The sequence below is a fragment of the Haliotis rufescens genome, unplaced genomic scaffold, assembly GCF_023055435.1.
Source record: "Haliotis rufescens isolate VD_foot unplaced genomic scaffold, xgHalRufe1.0.p SCAF_96, whole genome shotgun sequence".
NCBI classification, from domain to species: Eukaryota; Metazoa; Mollusca; class Gastropoda; order Lepetellida; family Haliotidae; genus Haliotis; species Haliotis rufescens.
Window position 1 is genome coordinate 813,997 of NW_025964390.1, and position 13,114 is coordinate 827,110.

At 38.3% G+C, this 13,114-nt stretch overlaps 1 protein-coding gene across 5 annotated transcripts in view; it reads left to right on the forward strand.

The window, feature by feature from the left end:
* Window positions 1-13,114, forward strand: part of LOC124149153 — a 130,651-nt gene that overhangs the window by 99,406 nt on the left and 18,131 nt on the right. For 3 of the 5 annotated variants that reach the window (XM_048391737.1, XM_048391740.1, XM_048391738.1), the window contains exons 3-4: window positions 5,420-5,487; window positions 11,576-11,653. In XM_048391737.1, coding sequence (XP_048247694.1) covers window positions 5,420-5,487; window positions 11,576-11,653 — 146 coding nt within the window. Of the gene's footprint in view, window positions 1-5,419; window positions 5,488-11,575; window positions 11,654-12,366; window positions 12,430-13,114 lie in introns of all 5 variants that reach the window. The other 2 variants (XM_048391739.1, XM_048391741.1) reach the window with 2 other exon arrangements.

A 13,114-nucleotide genomic window follows, 5' to 3' on the forward strand; every position in this document is an offset into this window, starting at 1 on the left:
ATCATTCAAGTTAAAAGGAAAATGCTCTTTTGTGGGAAGCTTAGATTTTGTGCCGTTTATTAGGCATTGTTATGGTTAATTAATAGTTGGTTTATTTTTTAATTCTGTCTTAATCGAGGTATATAGCATGTCATTGTATATAGCTAACACACTGATAGAGTTGCTCACTTACACACTTTCTCATTCACTCCCACCAATACCCAAACTCACTCACTCATTCACTTCCTTTCTCTTTCACTCCATCCAAAATAAAAAAAACCAAAACCAACTTGCTTGCTCACTCACTCACTCACTCACTCACTCACTCACTCACTCACTCACTCACTCACTCACTCACTCACTCACTCACTCACTTGGATCAGGATCTCATTTTGCTGAAAGATTTGCCATGCAGACAAAAAAATCTAATACTTTGTCCTTGAGACAATATCAAGATCATCAATCAGATAGGAATCCTGAGTGATGAAATCTGGAAGGCACAGTTTACAAGAAAAGGGTGATTTCCTCTCCTGATGCAGCCAAGGAGCTTTGAGAGCAAGCATGCCATAACTCACTGACTTACCCAATAGAGCTCCAACTTCAGTAATGAATTGCATCAGCATCGATCCCAGCTGTCATGGCAGCCTCCATGCTTCTGACACCAGATGACCTTGTCTGACCAAGGTCATAGCAGTTGCCATGAAGGAAACCAAGTGTATTCTTCACTGAAATTCGACCTAAAGTATTTTGTTGCTGTGTACAAAAACGAATATGATTTGATACAAATTTGTCGACCTTTCGTTGAAAAGTTGGGGAAAGAAAATTGGAATGACCTTCTCCAGATCAAAAAGTTCCTATTTGTTGAAGGAAATATAATGAAGTTGATGTTGTCTTTTGTGGAAAATGATTGAGCTCAAGGGACAACTGGATACGATGGAATTAAGTTTGATGTTCGCTCAAGTGTACAGTTTGTGGTTGGAAATTGATTTGGAGAGTAGTGTTATATACTTTTGCAGAAATACTGATTTGATTAAAGGTTATGCATTTTGTTTGACTTTGAATGAGGTTTGAAACTTGTGAAGGAATTGATGAATAGAGATATATTTTGGGAACAAAAATTGGTTTGAAGTGAGCATTGCCCTTGATCAAGGCATCTTTCTATGAATGGATATTTGGTATTGAAGTCTGTGATTTAAAAAGCCTTGTTTTGTTGAAGCCATGTCTATGAAGCCCATTGCTGCGGTGTTCTGCTCCAATCAACTAAGGGTGGACATCATGCCACGTTGTTGGCATTTAGATGATCATAACTCTCATAATCTTAACATAGGTTAATGATGGTCTTAGTGCTGAGATCACTTTGTGGAACCACACCCAGAACACTGCCACTAAGCCCAAGGAGTGAGTGAGTGAGTGAGTGAGTGAGTGAGTTGTGTTGTGTTGTGTTGTGTTGTGTTGTGTTGTGTTGTGTTGTGTTGTGTTGTGTTGTGTTGTGTTGTGTTGTGTTGTGTTTGAACAGTGTTTCATTAATATTATGACATGTCACCTTAATGTGGGAAGAAAGCCAATTAGCATTAGTCATAGATGTGTTGCACATTGTTAAAACCCACAATCATGGATAAGGTGCTGACAGTCAATAGACTCTTTTGGCCCTAACCTGGGATTTGAAATGTAACCATCAGAGCCTGCATTGTAAAGGGAGACAACTCTCTACAGCAAATAGCTGTCGACTTGGGTGCAAACGTGCCTAAAGCCAAATGCTAGTGCTTAGAATCAACAGTGGATTGCTGGGCCATCCATGACCTTCATATTTGCAGCCAGAGGATGTCGAGATGTCAGAACACTCCAATTTGCTCTCATTCTTGTTTTCTCGGTGCTGGAGCTGGCGTGCATTCTGTAAAGGATATTCCTGAAAACTAGACAGATATTGAAGCTGTTTCAGATTCCTAATCTTTCATTGTTTGTGTCCTCTAAAGACTTTAAGAGTTAGCAATAAAAAATGAGGTTAAACATAACACTTGAAACTGTTTTGTAACTTGGAACCTTGCATACTTGGAATGCTTTGAGTGTCTTGAAACTTGGACAACATGTGTTTACCCATCAGCTTTTTCCACTTAGCTTGTATGAAAACTTCTGAATTATATCTGATCAATCTGCTGCCTGGGTTTCAGCCAGGCATGTAAAATATTTACCACTTTGTTGGCAATATTTGTAGTTGGGAAAAATAGAAAAGAATTTCAATCACTGATAAAAGTTGATAAGGCATGAATCTTTCACTATTGCTCTGGCAGACAGTAAATATTTATCTACGATAGTGGGAATATGATAGACATGCTGGTGTTCTTAAAGGGATGAGTATATTCAATAATAGTCTTTCTGGCAAACAAACATGTAGATTATAAAGAGAATAGGAGATTTACACAGGAGATTAAAAATTTACACACATTTTAAAAAAGTTTTTTTTCACAGGGAATTAAAAAAATATACAATTTTCACACATGAGATTTTCACAGGGATTATAAATTTACGCAAATTTTGCTCATGCGATTTACATGGGGCAACCGAAAGACAGGCCAACACCATGGCAGCCTCTTTCTCCTCTTTCTCCATCAAAATCCTATTTGTATAATTTAAAGGGAAAGGTGTCATTTCAATGTTAGAATTGGTCTCAAGCTGCCGATATGCGTTTTGTTCCAGTGTCTTCATGCGTTAAGTTGTCAGACATGTTACTTAGTTGCATGTCATCATACCCCAACAGTGTGAATTGTTGTTCATTATATCAATCACTGCTTTTCCTGATCAAGACTTGATTAAGCCTCTTGGGATGGGGGTTTGAATAGGTCCCCAGCAGCCTATGAGGATCGTAAGAGGCGGCCAAACTGATCGGGTGGTCAGGCTCGGGGACATGGGTGTCATGATGACGTACCCAGACGGCATGAATTGTTGTTTCATAGTAGGGCTGGGATGGGTAACTCGGGTACCCGGGTCGGGTGGGTACTGAGTAGGACCCGGGTACCCATTGGACTACCCGGACCCGTGGTTAGTCCCGTGATTATATTGTTAAATGGCAAAAATTATCTGGAACTCGATGGTTACACTATAAGCGACAAATGTTCACATTTATTTCCGACTATGCACACATTCCTTCTGACTTAATATATGTTTGCATAAAGATAAAACGTCAGTCAACTTCAGTGTATGCATGACCAGACCATTTTATACCTGTATCTAAATATATTTTGACAGAAGTACGGTCAAACGTTTCCCAATCGGACATTTTGTACCTACCTCTTGAGACCCACAGCGGGTACCCGGGTAGGGTCGGGTAATAGGGGGATGGGTACCCGGGTAGTAAATTTGGACTCGTCTCACCCCTATTTCATAGTATCAATCACTGGTTTGTCTGGTCCAGTCTTTTGTTTACAGGCCACTGTCATACAGCTCAAATTATACGAGTGCAATTGGCTTGAAGGAACGTAAACAATTCAGTGTCCACAAACCCTTACATTGCTGCAGTACTGTTTAAAGATTCACATGCTGCTTGATCTTCCTGAAAGAGTTTTGTTTGCAATTTTTAACCAAAGGCAATAGCAGAGACATCATGTTCAGCAAGTAATCTGGCCAATTTAAACACTAAATCCTCAGAGTGTTTTCTTGACATCTTTGATGAGTGCTGCTCCCTTGAGATATTCATCTGCGAATACGTCTGCCATCATGATGGAAACATATTTGGTTTATTCTGTTTTAACAAAAAATGAGCCTATGTCAGAACAACTTACAAGTTTGTTGCCAGTTTCTACTGGCAGTGGTCAGGTTTGAGATTGCTTTTTGTGTAATACTGACAAGTGAAGTAGGAACATTACATTTTTAAATTATGTTGTCTTTTCTAAATTTGAATTTTTTAGATTCTTGAACCTTACTTACAAGTTTGCTCATCCTTGTGTATTCTATTCGTCTGTTGTGGGAGAAATTGAATGATACATTCATGGAGGATGTTTCAAGTCCTCTCCTTTGAGGGTTTCATTCTTAAAAGGAATATTTGAAAAGAGGAGCAAGATAGTTCAAGGGAATCATGAATCCATTCATTACTTGATGGGAGACGACTCTAGTGGAAGGTTTCAGTGACCTGCTACTTATTGGCTTTGATATCTGAGCCTGATCACCACAAAATGTGTTAATAATGTTTTGATTTAACATGTTTGTGCAACGGTTTCGTTCCCGAACCAATAATTGTTCTATCAAAGAAGGATGACATTGATGCACTCAGCCACTGCTGTTTGTTACGGCCGTAGCGCACACCGCTGTATTGGAAACAATTTATTGCCAGACGTTCTTTTAATGTGTCTATGGAATGGTCCGCAGGGATGAACTCTGGCATTTGGAGAGCATTGCACTGGCCACAGAATGTCAGCTTGACTGTCCAGACCTTCTATCTGCCAAGCTTGATTTTCCAAGGGAGACAACTTCGACCTTGCAATAAGATCTGGCTGCAAATTGTTACAGATTTAACATGGATCAAAGCAGACTGTTGATATGTACAAAGTACGGAGAGAAGATTTGATAACATGGATGTCAATAAGATTTCCTTGGAATGTGATTTATATTTCTTTTGATGATTTGTGGTGCTATTTTTCCACTCGACGCAGGGGCATGCTAAAAGTGTATTATATTTATTAGACAATGTTGTAGTAGGGATGAAAAGTTCAAAATAACCAGAAGCATCAAGTGATGAAGTCCTGAGTTCACTCTGGAAGCTCAGTAGTATACACCATGTTACCATTTTCCACCTGACTGGCAGCTTTTAGGCAAATGCACAGATTTACTGGGGTTATTATCCCCCGGCACGAAGTGGAAGGGGGATACAGGAATGGGTGCTGTCCGTCCGTCCGTCCGTCCGTCCGTCCGTCCGTCACATTTTGTTTCCGGAGATCTTGAAAAACTTACCATATTCCTTCACCAAACATGGCACATAGACAGGTCTAGTGGTGAACTGGTGCCTTTTGATAGTTTGGGATTTAAAAAAATAATTATTTTTTGTAATGGCGTCCAGAGGACTCCCAGCCTTTAAGTGTATCGGTCCCCACCTTCAAAATGGGGATCCCAGAGAAGTGTAAACTATTGAATATAACAATGTTAATACAAATATAACAGCTTTATTCTTTTGCTTGTTTTTATTTTATATAATATGTAATATAAGATGTAAGTTTTACTCATGTTTAGTGAAACTACACTGGAAGCTCTACTGCCCCCGAATGTTTGAAACATCCCCGCTTCATCAGGTGATGATGATTGGGCACGAAGTATCCCTGAAATGTTGTTACAAATAATCAAGTTAGTTGTTATCGATAAAAGTTTCATGCAATGTTCTTCCAACTTCTAAATGCCGATCAAGGACTCTCTATTCTTGTTTGTTTGTGTATTTATGGCTCTGTGTTGGTTGCAGGCCCTGAGTCCACTGACCATTCCGCGAGTGAGGATGAAGATGAGGAGAACACACCAACAGACCAGCAGGTAAGACCCTCACACACGTCACACACACATCACACAGGCATGCACCTCACAGCTAGTACGTCTGCTCCCTCTGTTCCAGGGTTCAGAGGGTTCGTATGTGTAAAAATTTGGATGAAAAGTGACCATTTAAGTTTTAGTCTCATTCTCCCAGTTGTTTGAACTGCAAAGATTATTCTACTGAAACTGTCCTTCATTGAATAAGACAAAATTAGGACATTAATTTTTTATTTATTAATATGTTCATGCGTATCTACCAAAATAAATCACTTCAATCTTCCATCTTTTTAAATTAACACCAACCGATCCTTCCATTCCCAAGTTTCATGATCTATTTTCTTTAATGTCCAAAGTTTCTTTAACCCTAATTCTCTCATTGCATTGAAAGCCCACATGTTATGAAGCCAATGAAACTGATTATGAAGGTTTTTCTATACTGTTACAACACTAACGGGTGAATTCAATATGGTCTTGGAAAGGCCGTTGTCAAGGAAGTTGAGCAGATGGTAGCAGCAGACGTACTAGTTGGCACACTCCTTGTTGTCGTGCATTGTTGGATAGTTGAATATTGTCAAGCATATAATGCCCACTTTATGTCTCCCATGGTGCACTTTTCTTTGCTTTTTTACTTTTACCCACTGTTGGTCTCTTCTTTGCTTCATGGTGTAACTGCTCTGCAACAGGTGTTACCTTGACCTGCAAACATGACCTTCACATCACAGTCCATGACCTTCACCTCAGAGACTGTGACCTTCATCTCACAGTATTAAGAGTACTGACTCGTCAGTGAGACTGGCTAATCTGCTCCACTGGACATTGGTCATGGTTGCAGGTTAAGGACAATTGTGTGGTTTTTGTTATCACAGAAATAAACATGAGAATGATGTCAGTGTACAACTTAGGGCAATTGCAACAACAGAAATATTGTTGTTCCAATGACAAACAAAAGTTCTGATAATTTTGCATTACTTAAACATTTTGACTTTTCCAAACATGACGTAAGTTCATGTGGTCGAGACTAGACTTGTCATAGCTTGAAGTTATTTTGTAACTGTGTGCAATCATATTTGTAAATAAAGCTGAGAGGAAATCTATTTAAGCACACCTCTCTCAATTTATGGTGCATTACAGTCAAATTATCAACCTTTCTCCAACATACCAGGCATTTTTATCCAAAAAACGTTGCAGAGTTCATGACAAGAATTATCAAAATACAGCATCGGCATCCAGTCAAGTCAGAGTTCAAATTAGGACTAATTCCCAGCGAGTCACTTTCTGACTGCGTTCATTCTGTCATGTAATCCATGAGTCATGTTTCAAAACTTGATGTGTCCATTCCAAAGTCAAGGCAATTTATTGGCAGTGAGGACCATAAATTTTGCTAATGTTCATGGACTAACAATTGCATTAATTTTGAATTTGCTTGCATCCTCATGGCTGCAGCCTGAGTTGTCCTTCACATCCATCAGTGTTAATTTCACTGGGACACCAAGCATATTGAAGAGCCTGCTTCTTGAAAATATTCTGCTGTCAGAAGGTTATTAGAAAGATGAAATTGATTCAGATCTTGGAATTGATTTTTTTTGGTTCATTGAAAGGAAAAGATTGATTTTGAAACCAAAATGGGCCTGGGTTTCAAGGGGAGGGAGGCCAATTTCAAGGGGAGGAGGGGTAGTAAGGCGGTACTCAGTCTGATTTGATTTAAGGAATTGGTTTTTATTTAATACTGAGTACAACTCTTCAGCTTCATCCTTGCAGCATCAAGTGCAGAGTTGGGAACACAGATGTTGCAGACTGGGCAGGGCCGGGGAAGGATTATTTAGATCATATAACTATTTTTGTGTCAGGCAGTTTTCAGACTTTCTTCCGAATTAACTCTTATTTAGACACATGTTCAATGTGTTTAGATGTTTATGCTGGTGAATCTGCTTGGTGTTTTAAGGATGAAGATTTCTGATGATAGTTGCAAGTGTTCTATGATTATCTGATCACATGTTGTAGCATATATGTGTAATACTTCAGAACAGGCCCAGTTTCATGGCAAAACCATCTAGCTACAACAGTTCATGAATCATATTTACAATTCTGTAAAGATTCATGTAACCACATGTATCCCTTTACTGGTTCTTGCAGGAACATTTTGTAGTATTATCCCAGGTGACGTAAAGTTTAGATGAACTTGGTGCCCAGTTGGTAACTTACTGACCTAATAGATGGAAAAGTTATCATCATGGCCCCAAAATCTGTATTTCAAAATGGCCTCCAAACAGCCATCTTTGATTTTCCATGAGATCCTTTATTGCTGTGTGCTCCTTTCTTTCCTTGGGTGAAGAAATATTCCATATACACAGTCCTAAAAAGTTTTCAATATTAAATACTGAAGTTAATGATACACAAATATGCCTTGAACAATTTGTTGAAAAATAACTAAAAACTAAGAATCCTGCCACCTCATTCAGAAACATTTGGATGAAAAATAATGAACTTTCTGTGGCCGGGGGGCCTTTATTATAATTCTGACTGACTGTTCAACCAATTTCTTGCTACAAGGCTCAACAGACATGTAATGAAAAAGAAATTAGACAGATTGGATTAAGTAAATATTATTAACTAAACACTCATTCCAATATAAGACCTAACCCTAAACACGTGGAAGTGGTGAGCAGGTTGTCCACTTATAAAAACGTGCCATTTTGTAATTGTCTGTCCTGGGAAAAAAATGACTGTTTATAAATATAGTAATAGATTAATGAGTTTACAGCCAGAAGGAAGCAACCTGCTTGAGACTTCACTGCTGGGTATTATCAGATAGGAACTTTGCCAGGAGTAGATCTCGGTTTGTTTTTTTACACAAAATATTTACGAAGGTATGGGTAAGTGCTACTTTAACTAATGTCCAATATGTAAGTGCTGTTTTGATGTCGCAGTTGCATATTTTTTTCACAGTCAGGTTTAACTTATTTAGTTGAACGTGTAAGGTTTTTCTAGCCATTCAACAGGTATTAATATTGGAGGAGTTGCGTGACTTTTTTTAGGGTGTTGAGTGGTTTTGGCAGATGTTTTGAGGTTTTTGTAACCTTGTGATGGCTACAGTGTAGTGTTATGGTATTGTAGGAGTTTGTTAGGTGTGGAAGAATTGGAAGTGTAGTTTATTATCTTAATGATCAGGGAGTGTGGACTGAGGAGGCACTTGTTGTGTTGGGATGCTTGATAGAATCTGAACCGTGAATGTGAAGAAAATCCATCGTGTTGTCCCATTCTGATTGATGAGATTCACATGAAGCATGAGTGTTTCTTGTTTAATGCCACACTCAGCGATATTCCAGCTGTACGATTGTGTAGCTGTATGATTGTAAATAATCAAGTCTGGACCAGACAATCCAGTGATTGACATCATGAGCATCAATCTACGCAACTGGGATACGTAGACATGCATCAACCTAGTCAGCGAGTCTGACCACCTGATCCCGTTAGTCGCCTCTTACGACAGACAGGTGGATGGGCGACTGCGTTCGACAGCTTGACTCCTGAGAGTTTTGGGGCTACAGTCTTGCCCCGTACTGAAACACATATAGCACATGTGGTGTCTCTTTAGGCGAGTGGCTTTGTTCAAAATGTGACTCAGTTCACCCAGCAGTAAATGGGTACCTGGAGGGACAATATGGTTATGTGAGCTGAGAATGAAAATCGTTGCATCGATCCATCGATCAGGGTAATAATGAATTGTGTTTAGAGTGTGGATTTGGCACATCATAAATAAGCACATTATGATTATTTATGAAAATCTAATAAATACGTTTGATAGCCTTATTATAATGATTATGTTTACTTCAACAACTGGCATTAGAACATGTGCTACAAGCATCCTTGAAGATAGGGTCCCTGGGTTGGAAGCTAGTGGCTACATTTCATGTCACTGACAAGAATTGATTGCTCTGTCACCAACAGGATCCTACTGCAAGGATGGGGGATATATACGTCATGTGTTGTACATGGCTAAGGATTAGAGTGGAAAGCAGGGCCTGTTTGACACGTGTAGGAGGCATCCACACCATGTTTATTTCTGTGATTCTGATATGAAGCGATATATTATATGATGGTGAGTCTTATGTCAGCTGTTGTCAAGAATTAATTTGTGATAATTGAAAACAAATAGTTAAAGAACACCCACAATTGGAGTGAGTGAGTGAGTATGGTTTTACCCCGCTTCTAGCAATATTCCAGCAACATCACGGCGGGGGACACCAGAAATGGGCTTCACACATTGTACCCATGTCGGGAATCGAACCCGGGTCTTCGGCGTCCCGCAATTGGAAGGCTGCGTGTTGCACCCACCAACCATGACAGATTAACTATCAGTTGAAAAAATCAGTGTTCTTTAATTTCTTTTGAGTAGTATATATTTGTATCTGGTTAGCACAGTAAAGAAAATATTTGGATAAAAAGTTTCCCTTGTTGACAGCTGGCATAGATTTACTTTCTTGTCAGCGCACCTTTTTTTTGTTATTGGTGAAAAATGATGAATCATGGCGTGTGTGTCCTTCACAGCTGACAGTAATTACTTACTGTGTGTTGATGATGTTTCTCCCAAGTGCCCAGAAAATATCAACATTTAAGACCTTTACCTTGCCAGTGTATATCTCAGAATTGTAATAGTAGTGACGTAAATGATATACATTTCACACAAGCTAAAGGTTTTAGTGTAGAAGTGTTTTGCCAGGTAACGGCACCGCTTTTGATTTCTTCAAGAGCAAATATGTCTAGCTTTTTGTCGTTGCTTGAAATGAGCTTGTGGAGGGTTTTGTTTGATTTTTTGTTCTGCTTTTTTGTCAAGGTGAAATTTTTATGGACTCTTAACGTCTTATATTTCTGCATTAAAAAACCAGTTTGACTCAGGAGCATCCTTGATTATGCAGGGGATTATATATCCAAATATTGGGACCCTTTCGCCTGAATAGCTTTGTTGTGAGACCAATTCTATCGTAGACATCTGATCTAATTACTTTCCTGAGAGTGAGATATTCTGTTCTAAGCTAGTATGAGTCAGTGAGTATGGTGTTTGCCACTTTTTGCAATATTCCAGCAATATCATGGCAGGAGACCCCAGAAATGGGCTTCACACATTTACCCATGTGGGGATTGAACCTGGACTTTCGGCATAACGAGAGAACGCTGTAACCACTAGGCTACCCCACCACCCCGCTCAGCTAGTCAGCTTAAGATAAGAGAGATGAAGATGCGGCATCACTTCCGAAATGAAGCAATGGCAGCAACACGTTCCGGGGTATTTATCATAGTAGATCGGAGGCAGAGTACCAGGGATTAACGAGGATGCTCTTGATGATGACATAGGCCTAGTCCTCATCAAAATGTTCTGTCAAAATTACTGTTGTGTAATAGAAATACAGTGGAATCTTCTTTACGTGATCTTCGGACCTTCACAGGTACTGTATTCGACGTAATAAGTGCCCAGGGTGCTCTCAAAATTAGAAATAGGGGGCTCTTATTAGAATATTATTTTGGTGAAAAAAAACCAGAGTTGAAACAAAGTTGAAATGTTTATATACGACAGATATATTTTTCCAGGATTTAATTGCCCATAATTAAGGGTGCATATAACACACGAGTGCGTATTATACACGAATAAATAAGTCTTGTGTACATTGATCAATCGGAAGGGGTGCTGATTGGGATTGTTCACTCGTCAATATATTAACAAATATCGCTGTGGACGCTTATTAGGGTGGGGCGCTTATTACGTCGAATACGGTATATCTGGTAAGCCTAAATTTGATGCAGGTGTTCCTGTATGAGTTTTGTCTGATCAATGAAATTACACATGATTGTAAATGATGTGGCAAATTAATCAACATCAAAATCATCTTAAATTACATCTTAAAATGAAAGATTTCTCTGGTTTTACTGTATTACATTACCTTTGTAACTTGATGACGGCAATACTTCGCTTAATAATTGGATATATTAGTAGAATTTTCACCTTGACAGAAATGTTTTGGCACCAACGCTGGTCACCCTTGGTGAGCGTGAACTAATGTTTTAGTTCTTTCTTTCTTGCTGTCCTCTTGTTTAGTTTTCGTTTCGCTGCCCGAGCCCCACTAGTTCCTTAACATCAGCCTCTACGACAAGCAGTTGGAGACGGAATGCCTCGGTATGTACTTACCTCCCTTGGTCACAGTTAGCTCTGCTGTGAGAGTTATCTCCCTTATGGCAACTGTGTTGCCTGATACAAATTAGATTGGTCAGTCTTGAAAAGTACTGGATACTTATATATTTTGTATTTATTTTTTGTGTTTGATATTGTTTTGTATTTTTGTAAGCATGTAGTGGGTGTGTTGATGTTGTGAAATATTCAGTTTAAGCCATTAACCATTAATCATCTTCATAATTATGTTAAAATGTTTGTAGATATTGGTATCAGTCTTTTGAGGATATAATTATGTTCTTGTAGACCGCAGTTAGATATCATATGAAAAACTAAATTTGCTTGCAAAAAATATTTCAAAAAATGTTTTCGACAGGTTGAGAAATATTTCATAAATGGGGTGTAATTTTTTTGCATGGAAGTTATTGTCTGTGTTTTTTCATTTAAACATTTTTTCCAATGATGATTTAAGGAAACTGATAAGTCGTTCATCCATCTTCATTTAAGAAAATATAATGTTTCCCTCCATTTTCTCAGTGCATGTAGAAAGAACACCTCATGAAATCGTAAATATAATCATTTCATGCAAAAATGCAAATATTATGCCGCTTGCATGGCTAATATTTTTAATTCAAACAATACTTAATTTATATTCAAAAGAAACAATTGACTGAAATTGTTAAGTTTGACGTTCATTCAGTACATGTTCGTTCTTTTAGTGTTTAATGCATTCATTAGCTGGGATGTGTTTTCCGGGAAATCTTTGGTCAAATTCCAGAAAGGTTTGTAAACAAGCGAGGCAACATTTTGTGCTTCTTCTCTCGATCTGTTCATGCTTGTCTTTATTCACTCCGCAAGCAAATTACATATCACCAGGAAACTGCGCTTCATTTTCTTGCCACACTTTGCAATTTCTACCATGGCGATCAAGTTTATTGCATTTAGTTAGAAATCACAATTGATATTGATGTTTAATATTTTCAAATGCAGTGAAAAACAAGTCTTCACTTAGAAACAATTAGGAATGGTTCTTTCAGCACTACATCATGATGTTCTTTAGGAGATGTATTAGATTGACACTATGTCTGAAACTATTTTGATATGTTGTTTGTGCAATTGAAAGTTCTTTTCCATTGTAATGCTATTGTAAATGGAGTTTCTAGATGATGTGACAATATTTGTCTTTGTTGAATAAATGTTTGTAAATATTTCTTTCTGAAAACTATCTGAGCCATTTTTCTCTCTTACAATATTTCTTTTATCTGATATTTTTGTGCATTATTTTTTTTCTTTCCGAAGGTTTTGTGCTAAAATGTATATCCATATTGATACTGATCATTATCAAATATTTATATCTACAATTCCTTCATTTCTCATTGACAGATGTTATTTCTATGTCTCATTCAGACTAAATGTGAGGGGTGGTCGGGTAGCCTAGTGGTTAAAGTGTTCGCTCATCACGTCGAA